The sequence below is a fragment of the Bos indicus x Bos taurus genome, chromosome 2 (genome assembly GCF_003369695.1).
Source record: "Bos indicus x Bos taurus breed Angus x Brahman F1 hybrid chromosome 2, Bos_hybrid_MaternalHap_v2.0, whole genome shotgun sequence".
NCBI classification, from domain to species: domain Eukaryota; kingdom Metazoa; phylum Chordata; class Mammalia; order Artiodactyla; family Bovidae; genus Bos; species Bos indicus x Bos taurus.
In genome coordinates this window covers 5,388,683-5,412,605 of record NC_040077.1, presented here as the reverse complement: position 1 = coordinate 5,412,605, position 23,923 = coordinate 5,388,683, and the positions used below count along the sequence as shown (strand labels likewise).

General features: G+C 37.0%; 1 protein-coding gene across 4 annotated transcripts in view; it reads left to right on the top strand.

The window, feature by feature from the left end:
* Positions 1-21,138, top strand: part of NAB1 (NGFI-A binding protein 1) — a 49,460-nt gene extending 28,322 nt beyond the window's left edge. The window contains exons 3-8 of one of the 4 annotated variants that reach the window (XM_027555218.1): positions 270-403; positions 2,968-3,019; positions 12,606-12,695; positions 14,363-14,525; positions 16,967-17,091; positions 18,587-21,138. In XM_027555218.1, the coding sequence (XP_027411019.1) occupies positions 270-403; positions 2,968-3,019; positions 12,606-12,695; positions 14,363-14,525; positions 16,967-17,091; positions 18,587-18,604 (582 nt within the window). In that variant the 3' untranslated portion in view covers positions 18,605-21,138. The remainder of the gene's footprint in view (positions 1-269; positions 404-2,967; positions 3,020-12,605; positions 12,696-14,362; positions 14,526-16,966; positions 17,092-18,586) is intronic. The other 3 variants (XM_027555208.1, XM_027555199.1, XM_027555228.1) reach the window with 3 other exon arrangements.
* The last annotated feature ends 2,785 nt before the right edge of the window (positions 21,139-23,923 follow it).

Here is a 23,923-nt window from a genome sequence, read left to right as displayed (position 1 = left end):
ATAAATTCTTACACTTAAAAATAAATAAAGCATGTAAATACATAAAACCAAGATGACTGTTTTGATTAGTTTGAGTTCTGAGAGGTGTAGGTGACTTGATTTTCTTCTGAAATTAGGCAGTAAGACTAATTAGGAGTAAAGGGTATTCTGATTTTCATAAATTGTGATCTAACTACATAATGATGTGACATTTTTATATTCTTAAGTGAAACATTTTCTATATTGATGAAATAAAAATACTTATAACTTGTGAAACTTTTGAAACGCAGCTCACCGTTAATGAAGCAGCCGCTCAGCTCTGTGTAAAGGATAATGCCCTGCTGACAAGAAGAGATGAGCTTTTTGCCCTGGCCAGGCAGATTTCTCGAGAAGTCACCTATAAATATACTTACCGAACCACCAAGTAAGTGTTTAACTGACAGTATTTTTGCAGTTTGATAAAGTAGAGCTTGAAACACAATCCGTTCGTTGATAGAGTATATTTAAGAAAAGTAGAAGTGTAATTAAATAATTCTGTCAACAGTGAATTTTCAAAACATTGTTGCTGAAGTGGTTTTCGTTAATTCGTTTAGTCGTCTTGTACTGTCTTTTGAAAGATAGTTCCCTAGCACTGGAGCATTGGTCTGGTAGTGGTTCTCAACATTCTTCTCTCACGTGGATGCTTTGGTTTTGAGTGTGATGAAAGGATTTAGTTAAGCAGCATTTATAGACATTTGTACACTACACAAACTCCATGAACTTTTTGAACTCTCTCTGAAAGGAATGTGTTTTCTTTCGCAAAGTGTTTGCCGATCTGAGGGGCTTCCCTAGTGGCTCAGACGGTAAAGAATCTGCCTGCAATGTGGGGGACCTGGGTTAGATCCCTGAGTTGGGAAGATCCCCTGGAAAAGGAAGTGGCCAACACACTCCAATATTCTTGCCTGGAAAATCCCATGGACAGAGGAGCCTGGCAGGCTACAGTTCCATGTGGTCACAAAGAGTTGGACACAATTGAGCAACTTCACTTTGCCATCTGATGAGATTAGCTCAAGAGATAAAGACTTCATTACCCAGTATGCAAAGGAAAATTGGAAAATACTAGGTTACTAGTGAGTGAAGTATGGAATATGTGTTTGAAATAAAAAACCCCATTTTGAAAAGCAGTGGTGATTTTAAAATTTAATGTAAACATACACATAATATATTCTTCATCTTATCCTCACTTAAAACCTAAGCATCGTCTATAGATAGAGGAACATTTTGATTTTGTTCACTTGGCTTCGTGTGGACCCTGATTTCCAGTGCAGTATCAGCTGTTTGCCACTGCTGCTGTGAGGAGCTGAATTAGCATGACTGAGTGTATGTTGAAAAGACCGTATCTTGAGCGCCCTTCCCAGCTCTAATAAATCACATCCTCTGGGGATGGAACCTTAGAGTCCAAACTTTCACAAGCAGCTGCTGTGATTCTTGTGCGTGTTCAAACTTGAAAACCACCTAGACAGGCACTTGGTTTCATCACCATTATTTTCCCTAACTCATGGTGGCTTTGTCGTCTGTTCTGTCAAGAGCCCACATACTTAGAAATCAGCAACAAGTAAAATTATGCAAAATAAACAATCAGGGTAAGAATATACAGCAACATTAGAGGATTGTTTATAAGATTTTCTTTTTTTTTTTTTTTTTAGTTGAGTGTTCAAGAGCTGATTTTTGTGAGGTTTTCTTCACTGTATTATACAAAATTTTCTTTCTGACATTTACACAAAATTTTCTTTAATCCAAGTAGTACATGTACATGATATATGAAGTCTTATAGTACACAAGGCTTATTGCAAAGCAGTTACCCTGCTCCCCCTTCCTTCTGAATACTAAGACCCAGAAGCCACTGCTTTCAGCAATTTTTATTTTTTATAGTATTTATTTACATTTGTATATTTTAAGTTAAATCATTTTAGAATACAAAAGACTTTCACATTATAAGTTGAAACTCAGTAAAGAGCTGATGCCAAAAGTTGCGCTCTCGTTTCTGTCTTCTTCCTCTGTTCCTCTTCTCACTGTTAGTACTTTTTGTTAGTCTCTTTTTCATCCTTCTAGTGTTTGTCTGTGTGCATGTATTTCTCACTTATACCTTTTTTTTGGAAAAAACAGGAAGTAGCATGTGTCTGCATTATGTTGTATTTCATTCTTGGTTTACCATGTGCTAGAGGTCTTGCTGTATTAGTACAGATCCATCTTTGTCACTTTTTTTCGTTTATTTGTTTTTTAACAGCTGCAGGAAACTGCATTATGTGCATCTACCATAATTCATTTAACTAGTCCCTTGACGGACACATGAGTTGTCTCTAGTCTTTTGTCATTATAAGTAATACCACTGGAACCTCATACATATTTTCTTGATTCTGAGATGTGTTTTTCCACATTTTAACATCTTTTGTGTTGAGGTATAACTTAAAAATTTATGACTCGCCATGGTTGAATTGGCAGTTACATTTGATGTTTGTGTATGTGCTTCTGTGGGATAGATTCCCAGCAGAGGGGTACCTAAAGATCAATGGAAGATGCATGTATGGTTTTGATAGGTAGACAAAATGCACTTTAATCTCATGTAGCCTTAAGCATTCATCCTAAATGGTCATTGTTGTCACTTTATTCTAAATTGTACTGGTCCATGAAGGCTCTCATAGAGTACAGTCCTCGATTTTCCCCCTTTTTCATTTTGTGGTCCTCATTAATACTGGGTATTCTCTGTGTTAGGCATTCTTAGGTAGTGGCCTTTTATAATGTATCATGTACTTGTGTTTGTCTGTTTCCCCATTGTTAACTTAGAAATGATGAGAAGTCCTTTTTTCATTATTTAATGTTCATTATGAATGTCTTATTTCTGGTGGCAAGGTTCCAGAGTTACTTGTTTTGGTGGAAGTTTATAGATTTAGATGCCTTTAGAAAAAATGTATTACCTTCTCAAATTTTTCTCTCTCTCATTCCCCTCAGGTCAAAATGTGGAGAGAGAGATGAATTATCCCCGAAGAGAATTAAAGTAGAGGTATGATTATGTGTTATCTTTTCTTATGCTAATAGTGTTTGCTTACTAGTTCAACTGAAAAAGACAGAATGGTCCCTCCAGCTAGTGAGAAAGTGTGAATTGTGGAATCTGAAAAATGGTACAGAATTTGGTCACTTTGAAGTATCCATAGTAATTTGAACTAGGTACTCAGAAAATTCCTAGAAGGAATCAACAGTGATGAGCTTGGTGCCTAGTCAGTTTATCAAAGGTTGATTTGTAAACAGGTGTTTCTTACACGGTTAAAACTCTTTACTGGTTAAACAGTTCCTTTTATGATTTTATTTACATCATTAGTCATCAAGTAGACTTAAAGGAGCTAAAGTTTAATTTCTATATATTAAATATCTGAGAGAAGTGACACTTTAGTAGCTATAAGTTATGAAAACTTCACTATAATTAAAAGCCTCTTTTAGGGTATCACTTCTGAGGCTGTCTTTCTGATTTTAGACCTGTGAGTAGCAAGGTGAGTTGAGCAAGAAAAATATGTTTTTCTTAGGGCTCTCAGAACCGGTTTCAGAATGACTGCTCCTTAATTTCGGAGAAGGCAATGGCACCCTACTCTTGCCTGGACAATCCCATGGATGGAGGAGCCTGGTAGGCTGCAGTCCATGGGGTCGCTAGAGTCAGACATGACTGAGCGACTTCACTTTCACTTTTCAGTCTCATGCATTGGAGAAGGAAATGGCAATCCACTCCAGTGTTCTTGCCCGGAGAATCCCAGGGACAGGGAAGCCTGGTGGGCTGCCGTCTATGGGGTCACACAGAGTTGGATACGACTGAAGCGACTTAGCAGCAGCAGCAGCAGCAGCTCCTTAATTTGGATTGATACTTTTCTAAAGGCCAGTCTGAAGCAGAGCAGGCAGCTCCTTTTTTTCTTGGACAGGGGAGAGAGGTCATTACTCTTGGTCATTCATTATTTAATTTCTTGTTAAGGAAAACAAGCTGTGTTTATCCTAAATTTCCATAATCAGATTATTCTTGCTAAGCATCTGATTGCTTGCAATAATTTTTCATTTATACCAAAGCCAGAGTTAATCTTTTAAAAACATACATCCCTTTCTTGCTTAAATCTATTGGCTGTCTACTGTGCCTAGAATAAAATCTACACTTTTTCCTGAGACACCGAAGACCCTGCACGAGCTGACTCTGACTCGACTCTCTAACCTCATCTGCTTCCACACTTCCCCATTCTTACTGTGTCCCAGTTCCACTGACCGACCTTCTGTTGCTGGAACACGTCAAACTCATTTATGCCTCAGCACTGGCTGGTTGTTGCCTCTCCCTGGATCTCTCTCTAAATCTTCACATGGCTTCAGCTTGTAGTTGAGTTTCTTCGCAGTTCCCTGCTTCCCTTTCTAAAGAGGCACTGTTACCCCATCATCACATCTGGGCTCTTTGTCCTGGCGTGGCTTGCTTGTTTTCATAGCACTTAGCCGTTTCTGAAACTGTTATGTATGTGTTTCTGATTTGTTACTGGTCTGCCCCATTAGGTGAAAATAGAGCTCTTATCTGTCTGTCCTCTATTTTACTTAGTTTATAGTAGTGCCTTGTACTTAGTAGGACTTAAAATCTGTTTGATGAAATCATGAATGGCCATGAGTAAATATCTTTGCATTCTAAAGGCTTTAGCTGTACACAGTGGTTTTCACAGAAGAAAAATGTTGTCCAAAATGAGCACCTTTTTAAAAATTATGCTTATGTTTGTAATCTACTTCAGTGTTAACTCTGGAGTAGTGTTTAAGATGGGTTAACCTCACACATAGTACTCAGAAAACTTACTGAAATGACCTAAGGCCATCGAAAGAGCTAACTGGTGAAATATTTTCTCCTGTTGCATCTCAAAATAATGAGTAAGAGAGGACCCCTGTGGATTTATCTGTTAGTGACTCTGCCTCTAGAAGGGAAGCTGGATCAACAAAGAAACTACCAAAGGGCATGTGCCATTGGAGGATTTAGAGGCAGGAAGGTACAAAGCCTACCCTGTGGCCGGGAAAGGTAACCAGTCAGCTGCTGGGTTATTAGAGAATATGTCTGCATCTCTTTCTCACCATTGACCCTCCACGCCATTGTGACTCAGGCCGTTCTCACATTTTCAAGCCATGGTTTCTTTTTGTCTAGCTTCAGAGGTCACCGGTGAACACTGAAGTCTGAGATCTTGAATCTCATGGACTCTTGGAGCTATAGTGTTTTCTTGTTAGGCTATATTGATAAGTCTTTCTGACCCTCTGAATAGCCCTGATCTGAAATGTAAGCTTATTATTTCTGTATCCAGTTACAGTGTTTCGGATTTCTTTTTAGGAGCTCACGGTGTTGGGTTGAAGTTAGAGGCGACCCTTCCAGTCCTTTATGTTCACTAGAGATATTTGAGTTATGCCTGTGTTTTAAGTTGCTTCAGTTGTGTCTGACTCTTTGGAACCCTGTGGACTGTAGCCCACCAGGCTCCTCTGTCTATGGATTCTCCAGGCAGAAATACTGGGATGGGTTGCCATGCCCTCCTCCAGGGATCTTCCCGACCCAGGGATTGAACATGCATCGTTTAGGTCTCCTGCGCTGTCAAGCAGGTTCTTTACCACTAGCGCCGTCTGGGAAGCCCCAATTGATTAGTTCTATATGAGATTAGTTTATTACTTTACTAGACTTCTCAAAGCCATTTGCACAGTTGTGGATTTAGAATTAAGATAATCATTGTTTCCTTTTTCTGTGAATAACAGTTCTAACCCTTTCTAAACAGACAAGTGACTAATAAACCCCAAGTGTTCTTATAGACAATAAACTCTTGATTTTAGAAATGAATAGGGACTTTGGCTTTGAATTTAGGACAGGTGTTTACTTGTGTTGGTTTTTTTGTCTGTTTTTGCTTAGTTTTTTTTTCTTTAAACTTGTGTATTGCAGAGCATTGATTTATGCAAAACGTGTGTTAATGCCTGTGTGTATACCTACACAGGTGTATAGTGTAGTGTGTGATGCTTTGTAAAATACCCAGTACTGGCATAAATGGTGTTATGTGCCTGTCCCCGCTAGGCATTTGAAATTCTCCTTGTACTCTGAGTCCGATTTGAGGTCCTGGAGCTGTCCATTTGGTTTCGGAAGCCGATACTGAGGTAGTCAGTATTGGCAGTACAGGGTTACTGCTCCCCTGAGAAGGCTTCACCAAGCATCATTGCTTTCTTTATGTCTACCTTCTCTGTGGCTGCTGGGCAGGGGGAGAATTTCTGGCATGAGAAGAGATGAGGGGAGGCTTAACGAAGAGATACCATCTGAGCTGGATTTTAAAAGAAGGGTAGGATTTCAGAAGATAGGGATGTGGGGTGGAAAGTGTAGGGGCATTGCAAAGAAATACCAGCATGGGCAAAGACACAGAGGTAAGAAAATACTCTGTGTGTTTAGAGAACAGTAAGACCAGTTTTTCCAGAATATGTGGCTGACACAAAGGACATCATAAGTCAGTGAGAAAGATTTTAGAATTCTTTGAGTATACTGTTTGTCTTATTTCATTTGAGTATTTTGTGATTCTTAGCTCATTAATTCTCTATTAAGAAAAAGTTATATAAAAATAAGCTTAGCTTATTGTAGTGTAAGATTCCTAATTACTAGGCTCAAATTAATGAGTTTTTTTCTCTTCATCTTTATTTTTCTAAAATTTTTGTCAGCAACCAATGAGCATATATGCCAAGTTGCTAAGTTTTTTCAATCTTAAAAAGATCATTTTTAAGATCTGTAACATTGGAGAACAAAAAGAAATGTAATGTCTGATAGATGAAATAGAAGTAACTCAAAGTAGACATGTAAAGGAAAGAGAAACATTTTCTTTTGCGCCATTTTCAATGCATGAGACTACACTAAAAAGCTAGTGCTTTATTCAGGCTCAGTTGCTGCTGCTGCTGCTAAGTCACTTCAGTCATGTCCGACTCTGTGCGACCCCATAGATGGCAGCCCACGAGGCTCCCCCGTCCCTGGGATTCTCCAGGCAAGAACACTGGAGTGGGTTGCCATTTCCTTCTCCAGTGCAGGAAAGTGAAAAGTGAAAGTGAAGCCGCTCAGTCGTGTCCGACTCCCAGCGACCCCATGGACTGCAACCCACCAGGCTCCTCCGTCTGTGGGATTTTCCAGGCAAGAGCACTGGAGTGGGGTGCCATTGCCTTCTCCTATTCAGGCTCAGTAGCTGTTGCCATATTTTCCTGATCTGTTGGTGAAGGGTTGAATGGAACAAAATGTTAAAATCCTTGTCTGGTTTTTCTCTTATTATATACAGAATGTATTATATATATATATATATATATATATATAATATTTTAATAAAAATATATATTTTTATATATCTATATGGTTGTTCCCCCTAATAGTTAACTAGTATGCATGTTGCAAAGTACTCAGGATAATCTCTTATTCTTGAATAGCGTTCCTTCCTGTAGGGATATAAGACATTAAACAACGTAGAAGTTTGGAACTTTATAATTCCTAGAATATATGAGATAGTCACAGAGGAAAAAGCCTGCTGACTTCCGGAGGCCTTGTTAGGGTAGCCTGTGACCTATTATACAGCCTCTGGGGAAAATCTCTTTGGCCCCATATGTTAGTGAGGCTTGGGAATATTTCTCCTGTTGAGGCTAGATCACCGTCCTCTGTGAATCCACTTTCAGCTAAAACGCTAATGGATTATTACATTTATTCTTTTTCATCAGAGACCTCAAAGCTAGCTCTGGGTCATTTGTGGAAATAACTGATTTTATTAAATCTCTTATATGCCTGTCCCTACTAGGCATTTGAAATTCATTATCACAAACCTTGTCTCCTCTGTATGAAGGCTTTATGAGTTCCACTTACAGCCAAGGAGAAACCCAGAAAGGCTCAGAAACTTACCTGCCTTTTAACATTGCTGTCTAGTAGCCAGAGCCTGGCCTTCAAATCTAGGTCTAACTTGTAAACTTCAAAGCAGTACCACTCTCCTGGGTGCTAATGATCATTTACAAAGCACCTAAGGTGTGATAAATGCTTTCCTCCTGCTAGTATGGTAAGAATGGCAAAATGTGCACAAGACTGGCGGTCTTAGCAGAGGGGAGAAAGAATGACAGTTATTATCTAATTCAAGGAAGGCAAACATTTTGAGTAGAAAATTTAACAATGTAAGTTACAAAATGTTTTTAAATATAAGATAACACCATTTGACATACTCATTTTTTAGATTGAAGAAAAAACGGTGCATTGGGAAGATTAGCAGAATAAATCAAGAAAAATTAGTTGGAGTTTTTTATACTGTGTGACAGAACGTATTTAAGAAGGCTTGATTGCAAGTTAAGGGAGATGAAAAATTAAGAGCCAAAGTCCTTGTCTTGCCTTCCTCTCAGTTATAACATCCTGAGTGGGTTAAGTTGATATCTTTTCTTTTTTATCAAGAGCACATCCTATGAACAAACCCTGCCATTTCCTCCAGTGTAATAAGTATTATCGTGGAAGAGAGAGAGGGTGAGTGAAAGCACCAGTCTTAGCCCAGTGGTGGCAGCTGACTGAACGGACTGCCAGTGTTCAGTCTCGTCTGTCAGCTTTCTTCGCTCCCTGAAATTGCTGGAGACTAGGCAAAGAGATGAGAGGTGACAGCCTTCTTGATCCTGTGTGGGCTGGGAGTGCAAAGCAATCAGAGATAACTGGATGAAAGAAATGACGTCTGTTAATAGAGACCAGAAAGTCAGAGAATTGGGGCTTGAAAAAGAAGGACTTGGAGGAAACATCTGCTTGCAGTCCCAGTGGGCTGGGGGTGGGAGAGTGAGGAAGGAGGGGGAGGAGGGTCAGAGTATCCACCCACACTGTTACTAAGCTTGTTGAAAGGAACGCTGGTCTAATTTGATGTAGACTCTTCCCCTCTGGATCAGAAAAACAGAAGCATTACAATGTGCTATTCATACAGAAAGTGTGAGTAGAAAAAGGGAAAATGCACGTGTGAGACTAAGAACATCTGTTGGAACAAGTCTTTTTAAAGACAGCCAAGCAGTGGTTTTAAAGCGAGTTGCTAGTATTTGGTGGGAAAGGATGAGGAGAAGTTGGGGTGGAGACCAATGAGATGAGAGTAATTAGGTCAGGAGCAGCATCCCACCCTGTATCTTTTAATTTCTCAGTGCTCAGACTCAGAGTCTCTCCAGTGAGGGAACACGGTGATTAATGACAGCAGCCAAAAATGGCAGGAAGACAAATTGCTCATAGCATGGTACAGCTGGTTCCTGGGGAAAAAGCTTCAGAAACATACTAAGAGTCCTGTACCAAACGTGATTTGAAAAGAGACCATTTTCTTGGGAATGTTCTCACTTTTATTTCTAAGTTGCATGTTTTGGGGCGCCTTAAACTTCCTTTATATGTCATGAAGTGAAGGCCTCTCAGTCCAGTATTTTCTCATCCATGGTGAACCGTTGAAAGACTGGGACAAAATTGGAATGAGTAAGGAACCCAGCTGAGAGAGACCACTGACCTGTGTTGTTTACTGCTTATTGCATGCTTTTCTTTCTCTTTGTTAATGATGGAGCAGTGTTCATTTTGTAAAAACTTTTCCCATGTTGAGGTTGAGGTTCTCCCAGCTTTTCAGAATCCTCAGGGTTAATAATCCTGACAGTGGTGCAGCCATATATTTCTATAGCAATGTGCATTTTCCAAACCTTTACCATTTGCATTATTTTATTTAATCCCCACAAATTTCCGTTGAGCAGTTAAGCTATTTTTTAATCTCCATTTAAAAACTGGAAGCAATGAGGTTAACTTTCCATTCATCTGTTGATGGACATTTAGGTTGCTTCTTGTGCCTTGTAATTAATTGTAAATAATTAATTGTGAATAATTGTAAATAATGTTGCTCTGAACATTGGGATGCATGTATCTTTTCAAATTAGTGTTGTTTCTTGTGGATACATACACAGGAATGGCATTGCTGGGTCATGTGGTGGTTCTGCACTACAAAGCTACAGTAGTCGAAACAGTATGGTATTAGCACACAAAAACAGACAAATAGATTAATGAAATAGGGTAGGGAGCCCAGAAATAAACCCACACACCTACGGCCAGTTCTGCAAGAAGGAGGCAAGACTATAAGGTGGAGAAAAGACAGTCTTTTTAATAAGTCATGCTGGGAAAACTGGATACCTACATGTAAAAGAATGAAATTAGAATATTCTCTAACATTATATGCAACAGTAAGCTCAAAATGGATTAAAGACCTCAAGGTAAGACCAGCTGCTATAAAACTCCAAGAGGAAAACATAGGCAGGACATTCTTTGACATAAATCATAGTAATGTATTATTTTTTTGTATCTGTCTTCTAAAATAAAGGAAATAAATGCCTCTGGTTAGTTTCACAAAAGTGGCAACTCAAGGATTTTACGGTTCTGACATAGGCTTTGAAGCCAATGTCTGTAGCTATAAAATGAGGGAACTCTAGGGTTGTTTGTGGGATAAAATGAAACAATACAAGTAAAACACAGAACATAGTTAGGAAACTGGTTGATTGTAGGCACCTGAAAAATGATAGCTGCTCTTACGGATGTTATTTTCTGCTGGCTTACCTCATTGAACTTTCGAATTTAAAGGAGGATTTGTTAAAGATAAAGCTGGGTTTTAGGTCTAAATAAATTCTTAGGTGAAAAGTGGAATGACTAAGAAAAGTGTGCTTTTCATTTAAATTATATACACTTGTATAAAATTCATTCTAGTTCAGTTAATGATTGTATTCTATGCATTCCTTTAAGCCCAGGGTCCTCGGTCTTGTACAGGCCTAGAAAGGTGGCTATTCTTAATTTAAAAAGGCTGATTATATATCAACCCACCATGGAGGTACATAAGACTATTTCAAGATGTTAAATTTATTTTCTCTTGACTCTAAATTACTTTATTTCATGTCTATGATTTTTTTTTAAATGGACAATTATTAATAATTATTAGGAAATGAATTTTAGTAGACGCAATATTTGAAAACATGAGATTGGCGGAGGAGAAATAATTTTTTGAAAAGACCCTGATGGGGAAAATATGAATCAGTGTTTCATACTTGAAATTGTATAAATAATTTGTTATTATTACATCTTTTTTTGCTGTTATTATATAACAACTTTAGTTTTTCATAATTTACCCTACAAACATAAAGCTTTATCAAACAAGGAGAAAAATGTTTTGGATGTTAATGACAACATCTTTGAGGATCTCTTGAGTAATTTTTAGTAGATTTAGTACAACCATGTTATCATGATGTTTGTAGTTATAAATTTTATATGGAGCACTAAACAGGCAAAGAAATTTGATAAAATTAGTAAATGGATTTGCATGTATATAATATGTATATATGTATGGTATAAAATGGAAATAAGTTGAAGTGTTACCCAAGAGTAGAGTGCCCCAAGTACACTCTACTTAATATAAGAATAGATATAAATAAGTATATATAAGAATACCAACTGATATATTTATTCATTAGTTATTGTATGCTAAAGGCAATATCTCATTTGCTTTATCTCACAACAGTCCTGATAGATAGATTCTCTTATCCTGATTCTCCATATGAAGAAACTAAAGTTCAGAAGGGTTCAGTTACTCATCCAGTGTCATGTAGTTAGTAAGTGGTGGTGGAATCAGAACACAGGTACAGGTCTTTCTGATTCCTCACCTCATTGTCTGTCATGTGAAATGGTAAAGAAGAAGTGTTAAGTCAGCCTGGAAGAATTCTGCAGAAATCTGGGTTGGAAGTTTACTTTGGATCTTTACCACATTACATGTAACAAAATAGATTCCAGATAGGTTAGAGAGTTAACATTTGAAAAATGAAAGAAACAATAGAATAAAACTTTAGAAAACTAGAGGGTAGATTTGAGTTCCTCTCAAATCTCCAAAAGCGAATGTCTTTTGAATTGTATAGTAACAGAAGAAATCACAAAGTAAAATCTAAGTGTATATTCAGTGTAGCTACAATATGTAAAGTTAAATTTTTTTGACTATCAAAACAAAAGTACAAATTGGCAAAAATTAAGAAAACAACACCCAGTACTGGCGAGGAAAACTGTCATACTTTGCTTATGACACAATAGAGCAGTAAAGGCCCTTGAGGAACACATGTGATGGGCATAAGTGTTCATCCTTTTGTACCAATTCCACTTCTGGTAATCTGTTGTATTAGATCATCTAAACTATAGAAAATGTTATTTCCATGAAAGTATTTTTGCAGTATTTTTCATAAAACCAAAAATAAGGCAAATAATCTAAATGTCCAATATGAAGATGATGATTAAACAGTCAGACCACCAGATGAAATGTTATATAATTATTATTATCAGTGATCATAAAATCTGTGTTTCAGTGTAAAACACTGTGAATGTATAAACTTTTTTATCTTTTAACATGTATGTTTTATTGAGGTTGCAACTGTGGAAATAAGGTAATTAATTGTACTATGAAAGACTGAAATGAAGTATTGTATGTTAAAATCTTAATCTTGATTATTCAGGTATCAGGATTAAGGTGGATTTCTTTGCTTCATCTTCTGAGTTTTTGATAATATGGTTATTTTAAAGTAAAAAGTACATATTCTTTGACCTACAGGATGGGTTTCCAGATTTCCAGGACTCTGTGCAGACACTCTTCCAGCAGGCTAAAGCTAAGAGTGAGGAGCTCACTGCTCTTAGCTCACAGGTAATGTCAGCCATTAGTTAACACTTCATAGGAGCTTCGGTGGGTGAAAAACTCAGTGGCCCCTTCAGCTGGCTTCAGTTTTAGATTCAGTTTCATCCAAAGACTAAATTTATTCCCGGTTGTTTTTACAATGTCATCTGATCCACAGTTGTGTCAACAGGATAGCAGTATCAGCTAGGTTTGGTCTGCTTTGTGAGCAGAACCCAGTATCTGCTACTTGTTTATTCTTTGAAGTTTTGTAGGAAGTAGGACAGATTCTCTACTTAAGAAAACTCAGAAGCAGCAGCTTGATACCAGGAAAACAGCCATGTTGACTCTGTGTGTATTATAGCTGTGAGATAAAACAATTCTAGTTCTCAGTAAAATAGTAATAGTCAACATTGTTGCTATTGTTTAATCATTTCAATTCATGTATAATGAAAAACTAATATGTACTTTCAGGTGCTTTCGCTACTAAGTAATTTTATTGTGTACACAGAAATTAACGTTTTTAAAAGTCATTTTTGCCTTTTAGTAGGTACTATAGGTTTTATTCTTATTGATCTTCTCACTTCTAATGACCAATCTGCTTTTGGTCAGATTTAGTGGTGCCAAGTTTTGTGTTTTCATGTGGAGAAAATGAAAAATAAATTTTCCTCCTCCAGAAATCTTATTGAAATTTTATTAATTAATAATAAATGAATTAGAAGTTACGATTCCTTTTAATCTGGTTTATTTGATTCAGAAAAATAGTGTAAGCTTTTATTCTGTTTTATGAGTAATTTTATGTGTCAGCATATTTCACCTATTGATTTTTGCTATTGTGAATCAGGATTATTGTAACTAATTTTATATAGCACATTCCTTGTATGAGCCGCCTGTGTATGAATCTTCCATGTAGCATGGCAGCGATTCATTTCTGTGCCTTTGGACTATTACCTCCTTGGCAAAATAGCACAAATACAGTGCTCTGAATATCACACACAGGTAATTTAGAACCGTGCCTAGAGAAGGGACAGATAAATTTATATGTCAGCCAACTAATTGTGTATTTTAAAACATGTCATTTGAAAAAAAATAATAAAACATGTCATTTGATGAGTGGCTGGAAAACACTGCAGTTTCATTCCATGATGAAGATGAAGATCCTTGTTGGCACTGAGGTTTTTCTGCATAATTTGCATTGTTTAATTTTAGTGGGAGGTGTGTTTGTCTTGTTCTTCTAGACAGCCGTTTTACACCTTTTCTCCCCCAAACATACTGTCATCATATCGGAGTTTGTGTAGTGCCAAATCCTAAAATAAAAATGCCAAGATTTCACCCTGTGTTAGAAGCAGTTTATAGCAGATGGTGCTGTTGCTCTGAGGTTCTTTTTAAAAGAAAAATCTTTAAAAGGACTTGGTACCTTGGAAGACAAAGCTAAGGTTATTCTGCTTTTGAACTAGAATGGAATTCTCTTTATAGGATTGAGCAGAAAGCTTTTTTTCCTTTTGTACAAAATCCAGCATTCTGTGTTTTAACATGATGATATAGACATCAGTGCGTATTTATGGAACGTGTATACCACATGAAGTGTGAACTAATTTTAATGAATACTAAATATATTTGCTGGAGTCTGAAATTGGCATCTTTAAACCATTAAAAAATCTAGGATGTTTTAGTTATTTTATTTTCGCTTTACTTACTAGCAGCCTGAAAAGGTGATGGCAAAGCAGATGGAGTTCCTCTGCACCCAAGCTGGCTATGACAGACTGCAGCATGCCGAAAGAAGACTGTCTGCAGGACTGTACAGGCAGAGCTCAGACGAGCACAGCCCTAACGGCTTGATGTCAGACAGCGCTGAGGGACAAGGTACATCCTTAGAGTGACCTCGCCTTTAGTGCCAGCTGCTCGGTGCACTATAAACAGAAACAAAGAAACAAAAATGCTATTAGAGTTCTCTATCAAAATTTAAAAATTTTCCCTTTTTCTAAAGAGGAAAGAATTCTTCCTGCAGTTTTAATTTGTAGTTTTTTTAACCTTGTTGTTTAGTTGCTAAGTTGTGTCTGACTCTTTGAGACCCACATGGACTACAGCGCACCAGGCTTCCCTGTCCTTCACTATCTCCCAGAGTTTGCTCAGACTCATGTCCTTTGAGTCAGTGATGCCATCCAACCATCTCTTCCTCTGTCATCCCCTTCTCCTCCTGCCCTCAGTCTTTCCCAGCATCAGGGTCTTTTCCACTGAGTTGGCTCTTTGCATCAGGTAGCCAAAGTCTCGGGGCATCAGCTTCAGCATTCGTCCTTCCAGTGAATATTCAGGGTTGGTTTCCTTTAGGATGGCCTGTTGTGATCTGCTTGCAGTCCAAGGGACTCTCAGTAGGCTTCTCTAGCACCACAGCCCTAAACAAGAGCTGGCCCACGTAACTGACATGTATTTCGTAGAGGGTGGATGGGAATGGGAGATGTAAATAGTATAGATCATTTTTCCTCAAGAAGTGAATTCCATGGGAGATGCTGATCATTTTTTAAAAGACTAAAAGTGTATGTTTTTTAAGACTACATAAGCAGATTTGTCTGAAATTTATAACATTTGGTTCCTCAGAGAATGTGGTAACTGTGTCTAAAATACTATGACAAAATAGAGATTTGAAGAGAGTATAAGAAGGGAGAGACTTGTAGAAATGTTATCTTCTTTCAGGCTTCACATTGTTCTATAGATTCTGTGAAGATATTTTGTGTGGCATATACTTTGGAAGTTGTCCTCTTAAACTCTTTAGATGTAAAAGGCTTTGCTTCGTGAGTATTTTTACCATTTTTAAAATTCCTTCATTTGTATCCACACATGAAGAAACTTCCCAGTGCCTGTCACTCACTCATTCAGCAAATATGTGTTTATGCCTCCTGTGTGCCACGCTGCTAGATACTGAAAATGTAGCGGTAAGTCGGATAGACCCTGCCTCCTTGGGGCTTATGCTTGACTGGAGAAAGATGGATAGCATCCAAGTATCAGAATAGATCCTCTAGTTTGAAATAGTGACAGTGTTTGAAGAAAAGCAACTTTGTAGGATCTTCTTTTTTATGTATTACTGTTAGGCTTTTTTAGAGAGTGGTTACTATAGTCAAAAAAGTAAGATTTCTAAATAGGAATATCATCCTAACCCGCCTTCTTCAACTATAGAGTAAAACATTACATGTTAGCAGATCAGAGTAGTGGTGAAGAACATTCTTCCTTTAAAATATTACAGAAACTTCAGTGGAGGTCTTTTTTTAACTTCTCCAGTCATCCTTAACAGTTAAGATTAGAGTTAAGAAATGTTAGTCACTCAGTTGTGTCCAACTCTTTGCAATTCCGTGGACTGTATTCCACCTGGCTCCTCTGTCCATAGATTCTCCAGGGAAGAATATTGGAGTGGGTAGCCATTCCCTTGAGGGATCTTCCTGATGCAAGGGTCGAGCCCAGGTCTTCTGCCCTGTAGGCTGATTCTTTACCATCTGAGCCACCAGGGAAGCCTGAGAGTTAAGAATCAAAGACATTAATGAAAGATTTGATTACTCTCATTTGTGACACCAGAATATTCCAGTGCAGGGCAGCAGTTTGCTAAGTGTGATGGATTTAGGTTTATGATAGGGAATATGATTTGGTGTATGAGACATTTTTTACCATATCTGTGCTAATTACATCTTTTCCTGGCTTTGCCATAGGTTTTGCTGTTGTTCTAGTAATTGGCAATTGGCTTGAAGCCATCTCTGTGTCTGTGTGTGAAAGTGTTAGTTGCTCAGTCATGTCCAACTCTTTGCAATCCCATGGACTGAGGCCCACCAGGCTCCTCTGTCCATGGGATTTTCCAGGCAAGAATATTGGAGTGGGTTGCCATTGCCTTCTCCAGGGGATCTTCCCAACACAGAGATTGAACCCAGGTCTCCTGCACTGAAGGCAGACTCTTTGCCATCTGAGCCACAGAAGAGATTTCTGTGTCTGTAGTATTTGTTACTATGTGGTTAATGACCTACCTTGGTAAAATGGTTGCACTAATAAGAAAATGCCTGGAAATCTCAGTCTTTTGTTTCATTTGTGATTAGCTTGTCAAAATGTCCTGACAGAACAATAAATTGTGAGACTAGCATGAATTGCCATTTTCTCCCTTAATTATTATCTTAAATATTTCTCCAGCTAGCATTTAAATTCTTCAGTGCCTGTTGACTTTCCTCACTTATTTCTTAAGGAGTGTTCAGGCAATCCATGGAAACTTATTTTTAAGAAAGCCGTGATGCATTTTTAATTATTCATATTCCTTTTTTTCTTTTCATTAGGAGAAAGACCTTTGAATCTCCGAATGCCTAATTTACAGAACAGACAACCCCATCATTTTGTGGTGGATGGGGAGCTGAGTAGACATTACTCCAGTGAGGCAAAGTCCCACTCATCAGGTGAAAATGTAGGATGTGATTAGAGGGAGTAATACTTGAATAAACTGTATTTTGATTTTAATCTCCTAACTTCTATTTATCCCTCCTTAAAAAGGGGTCATTGCTAATACTGTTACTGGTCAGTTTTCTCGCCTTGGAAATAACAGATTGCCATATTAATAGCCAGTTTTGTTTTGTTTTTTGAAAACATGATATTCCAAAAAATAGACAGGGAAAAGCTCTTGAAGGTTGAGATTATTTTGATTACCTATTACATGAATGGTGGCTTTATGCAAGATTGTAAAACAGGTAATAAATGACTGGCTTTAGATATCATATTCCCTTTTCCAGCCTTTCATAATATGAAATTGATTATATGTTTGCTGTCATGCTAAAAGAAAACCACTTGTGTTTTTCTAAAATCTGAACTTTTCATGCAGCTGCATTTGGGGGGTGATACTTGTATCTCAGAAGTAAACTGAACTCCATAAAAGGGCAACTGTTTCTCGTATAGTCTGGCGTTTGCATGTTTTTATCCAAGTAAAGTGAGTTAGGGGTAAAGGTATTAGAGACCAACACCATTTGAAAAAACCCAGTATTGTTCAGTCTTTTGAGTTAAAGTAACTTTAGGAGTCACTTGAAGTCAGTTGTCTCATCTGTAAAACATAATTTCTGCCTCACTGAACAGTTAGGAGGATTAAACAGGATAACCTACATGAATTGCCTGGCTGATAAGAATTCAGTAAATGGTAGCTACTATTACTCTTTGTATGCTGAATTTCTGTACAGAGAGGGAAATTCATAAAGTCAACTTCCTAATCTCAGATAAGCTATAAATGTTGGTTACTTTTCTAGAATCCTCTAAAGTGTATATGTGTGTGTGTGTATCCCCCAGTATTAATACTTCACATAAATAAATACTACATTTTATTGTCATTCTGTAGTGTGTGTTTGAGGTTCAAATAATTATTCTTGTAACTCTTAAGGAATGAGTCCTTATGAAAAATAGAATCTTCATTCTTTTATCCCTGTTTCTCCCACATTAAGGTTTTGTGACTAGAGAAACTTAAAAGTAGTCCTGTGTTTAAACATGAAAAATGACTTTCTGCCTCATGTCTTCATTGGTAGTAAATATTTTGGCCAGTAACTTTGTTGTATGTGAGCGACCAGTTTTATTTTAGATATTTTATTTATCACTTTGGACCAAGCATTAAATAAAAATCAGTAGGTTCTATATGCTGTGTGCTTTACATGCGTTTTGTAATTTAGGTCTCATACTACCATGTATAGATCCTATCCACATTTTATAGATGAAGACACGAAGGCTTAGAGAGATGTGTAACTTGGAATCCAAAATCTTAGACACAATTCACAATTTTATAAACATAAAAATTTTGTACGGAATTGGCAGTTACGAATAGTTGATACTGCTTGTTTTGGGATTTGAGTTTGGGGTTTTCTTTTTGTTCTTTTTGTGACCTTTGATGTTAAGTATTAATATATTTTGTTTCCATTTTTCTACAGAGAGCCTTGGGATTTTAAAAGACTATCCTCACTCAGCTTTTACTTTGGAAAAGAAAGTCATCAAAACAGAGCCTGAAGATTCAAGATAGCTGTGGTTCTTCCACTGTTCTCTGGAAATGGCATCAGAGTTAAGGATAGTGCTCCATCATAGAAATAAGCCTTAATAACCAATGTTGCCTCATTCAGCACAAACAGATTTCATAGCCAAAGCATAAGGACTGATACAGTAGTCTGTGGAAACCAGGAAGACAAAACCACAGCCGCAAAGGGGTAAACTGAGAGAATGTTGCAATCTGTAACAGAAATACTGATCCACATTCCTGTGTAAGTCGTTTTATGTGGAAAGGCTTACAAATTAATACTGTAAGCATTCACTATTTAAGAATGTACAATGTACTTGTGTAATTTATAGAAGTAAAATCTAGGTGTTGAGACCTGTTTGGACCAATAGATGTGGATAAAGTTTATTTTACTTGAAATTTCATTGTCTGCTTTAAGTGTTTTACGTAAATATTATTGTATGTCAGAGTTCAGAATCTTTGCAGTCATAAAAAAGAAAGTTTAAAAGTTTAAGTGATGTAGTTGTTGGCAAGGTTGTAATGACTTTGGAAAAATGGAAAGCAGATACTCAATTTAAGCCAAGGAAAATGTTGTAGTTTTAATACCTGATAAAACTGATTTTTTTTAAATAGGAAATGTCTCATTTCTTAGCAGTCAGGTGTCATTTTTACTGGCTTAATTAGGCAATAGTTAATAAATACTGGAGTGGAGTTAAAAAGATGAGCAATAGAGTAGAAATCTCTCCTACCTGGTTGATCCAGGTTGCATACTATGATAGCTACTTAAAGTATGACAAAAATAGGAAGCTGCTCCTTGGACAGAGAGCCTGAAACAATGGACCCATGCACAAAAGCCGTGACTTCAACATTGTTTTTTCAGAATGTGTTATGTAGATTAAGACATAGTAAGTTAACCCTAAATGTGATAAGAATGATGACTGTTAACAAAGGCTATATATGTAGTAGAGTAAGCACTGTTTTATATCCAGAAAGTCCTGTACGTAGAAAATCCTTTTCTACATACCAGAGTCAGAGAAGCTAGATGGTTCTCCCTGGGGAACATATTCCCATCCAAACAGTTCACAGTTGTGGACGACCGGTGCATCCACATTTGCAGGCATATTTCTATGAAGGTTTAGTTGACACCTATATTCATTATTTATTTTACAATTTCATTTTTGTATACTTTTCGGATTTATGAATGCAGTTTTTTCTTAAAACTCATTTTAACTTGAAAATCTGTTTTAATTCTCCCTATTTAGTTAGTGGGCTATATACATATATATGAGAGTGTGCTTAAATGTTAATAACATGCTTGCATACTTACCAGAATTTCCCATTGGAATCCACAGTGAAAAACAAATACTACTTCTACCAATGTATATTTTTCTGTTGGTTTAAGAGGAGAAGATTTTTGACAGCTTTACCTCCTTCCTCCAGATTTAAACCCAGAGATTGCCCAGGAGAGTGTGTTGACTTGGAATATGTGTTTTTTGTTTTCAGTTCTGCTCTGGGTCATAACTGAATAAACATATTAAGTTACAGTCTGTTATATTAAAATTCATCAGCCAGATGTCAGATGAAATGTCTGCACTGTAGTCTCTGATCACTGTCACATATATAATTCCTTTTTCATGTTGATTTGTAGAATAGCTTTACAGTAGAAACACCAGTAAACAACTTTTATACTATTAAAAGGCTTTTTTCCCTTCTTAAATGTTTTAATTGTACCATAGTGTTTTGCCCACTGAAGAAGCTTTTCATGGACCTTGCAACTTTGTTGCTAGCTTTAGGTTGATAATTGTGGTTGTATTGTTCACTGTATGTAGAAATAGTATGAATATGATTTACATAGATTGTTCGGTTTTTAATATTAGCCATAGAACTGGTTAGTATCTCAGTAGTTTCATGAAACGTTTCCTGTATTCTAATCTATTTTGAGAAATTTTGTGGGTTTTTTTTAATTGTGTCTTACAGTTCAAGTTTGTAGATTTTAATAAGCGACAATTTTTAAAGATATGGTAATCTTCCAACTAATATTTATCTGTCTTTCACGACCATACAGACTGCATCTTTAAATCCATGAATAAGTTTCCTTAAGTATCATCCTTTCCTGGTTTTTTTCGTGCTTAGTGGTAAGGGGAAGCACAAGAAAAATTTCAGTAGAATACGGTTTTTATTTTGTAAACACTAATGTATTAAACTTGCTATACATTGAAGCAAATAATATATATTTTTATTTGAATTGTATATATGAACTGGATGTTATAACTAGTCGATTTTTTTCATTGTGTTCGAGGTATTTTCACTGAACAAGGTCAATTGGTTACCTCAGTATTACAGCCAATATAGTCCAAGGGACCATTTCTCTCCAAGTCTTGTGTTGTGCTTTATTATGTGAAGTCCTCGTTTCTGTGACTGTAACCGCTGTCGGTGAGGTGGGATGAGTGCACTGGCTTCCTGTGGCAATAAAGACGTTCTGTGCCTCACACATCTATGTTTATAGAGTTTTCTGCATAGCATTCCTCACAGCAGTACTAGCCTGCCTGTCTCCCCGCTCGTTTGGTCTGGGCTTGAGTGCCAGGGCCAGGGGCTTCTGTCTTAAGCCTGTTACTGTCAGCCGCCTTCATCTCTGTAAGGTTGTCGGCAGGCAGGTACTCAGTTTACGCTGGCTGTCAGAATTTGGTTTATATTGTTCTCACAAGAAGGTTACAAAGACATTTTGAAAACTACCCACCATGTCTAACCAACTGAATCAATAAAAGGGGGAACATTAGGACTTAAGACTGCAAACATACTAATATTTGCAAAGTGTTAATGTGACTCGGCCTCAGTATTAAGGGCTATATATGAAATTGAACTAACCTGTGGTAGAGAATTAGCAAAAGCCTTGCTGTGAAATTGTAATGGGTGAGTTTGGTAGATTAATAGCTTCAGTGCAGAGCCAGTGGCTCGGGTGAGGGTGGAGGCCACAGAAAAAAAATATATATATAAGAGGTGAACTTTGCCCTTTGGGAACCTAATACCTAGTTGAATGGGAATTTTTGTCACTCAGATAAAATCCAGATTCCACTGTGTTACAGAGGGATAAATAAGGAACTGACATTTAAGTGAATTTTGTGTTCAGTAGGCGTTACGGGAGTAAATGCTTTACAGGTGAAAGAAAGCGCGTTGAGTGAGTGAGGCTGGCGATGAGCCAGGACTGGAAAGATGTGGGGTGTGCCTATAAAGCTGTGGTGGGCGTGCATTTCACTTGGAGGTCACTTTTTTAAAAGTTACAAAGCTGAATGCTTCAAAATAATGCTTGCCATGGATAATCATTCTTTCGACAGTCCCATTGAACTTACGAAAAGGCAGCGGCTTAATGTGTTAAGACTGAATATTACTGTCAGCTGCCTGCATTTCCATGAAGTTTTTGGCAGACAGGTACTCAGTTGACTCTTCTGTCAGAAAGAGACTTCGGTTTATATTGTTCTCACTTAATGAGAAGGTTACAAAGACATTTTGAAAACTACCCACTGTATCTAACCAACTAAATCAATGAAAAGGGGGAATATCAGGATCTAAGGCTTTGCAAACTTATTAATATTTGCGAAGTGTTAATGTAACTAGGCCTCAGTATTAAGGCTTATGCTTTTTCCTGTCCTTAATTAGTAAAACCGCCTGGGGAAAAGCTCTAGGATTTGGTGATTATGAGCACCTAGTGAACCTTTACAGTAAGTTTAAGAGCTGAAGCCTAAATAAGCATGTAAGGAATTTCCTAACGTGGTCTGCTCACTTGGCTACTCAGATGTCTAAGTATTACTGACACAATACGCATTGTGCTTGTGACTTCACCTAATACTGCACTGACTCTTCAAAAGACAATCAACCGAGGTAGCAACCTAGAGAAACTAGGAGGTCTGTCTCTTATAGGAAGTGAATTCATCAGTAAATAGCTGAAGTTAGAGTTGAGCAAACATTTTTGTGTTTGTAACAGCTTGAAGCATAAGACCAAATATGGTAGCTGCTGTTTAACTAAAAACCACCTTATGGTCCAGCTGTGTGCATGGGTGGTGTTTCAGGGAATCCAGACTTATTTATTTGTTACTATCTGTGGGTGTTCTCATAAATGAGATAATCTTAAGTGGGCCTCCAGACTTAATAAAAGAATGATCCAATGTCAAGAAATTTGTTTTTTATTGTAAATATGTGTAATTTCAGAAAACCTTACTGTTGATTCTTAGTGGCTCTACAAGATGATTCTTATTTTACATTGAAGCGATCAAAAGCTAATTGTAGTGTTTTTCTTTGAGTATGCAGCAGTTGCAGCTTTAAAATCTCTTCTCTGGCCTCTGTTTTTACTGACCTACGAAAAATTTTTTAAAAGAAGAAAACACCTCTATGGTGTTTTAAATTTTTTGTGCAGAAAAAGCTAAGCAGAAATTTATTTTGTAAATTCACTGTCAACTTATTAAAGTTAGAATCTGAAAACTTACTGTGTTTTATCTTATAAATTTTTTTCTGTCTATAAGTTTAGCAATTTTCAGGAAACTATGAATAATCGGTTGGTTCCATTTACAAAATTGGTTTAAAAATCCCTTATATTTTTATTCTTTCATACTCTTCCTGTCTTCTAAGGGCCACAATTTTGAATTATTAAAACAATATCCTGTTGAATTCTAGGTCTCCTTGTTGTGTCTGTTTGATCACAGTTTCCAAGGTTATTTTTCTGACAGCTAAATAATCTACTTCCAACTATTGCTCCCAATAAGGTTAAAGGTCTAGTTTTTACCAATTCATCTTAATTAGTGGAAATTTTTATGACATTTTTGTAGCAACTGCATAAAACTCTCAAGGAACATCACAAATGAATTAAAAATAATACTGATCTTAGTTTTACTGCAACATTCAGATCAAATGTTTAGTTATGATTCTTTTTCTGTTTTATTCTTACTGCCTGATTTACAAAACTGGTTTAAAAATCCCTTATACTTTTATTCTTTCATACTCTTCCTGTCTTTACCTCGAATTTTTTTACTCTACTGTATAATTGCTGTCTACTTAAGTTTTCCAGTATAGATTCTCAAAAGAATTGTTTTCTTCACAATATCAGAAATAGTTAATTGAATGCTGCCGTCAAACATAATATTGCAAAATGCAGATTAAGTACATGTAACACTAGTTTAAGATGATAACCACCACACAAGTGTTACAATCAACCCAAGAATTTTTTCTCATCAGCCTATTAAGAGTGACAGATTTTTGTCAGTTTCCTGGTAGTCCAAACAATTTGGTA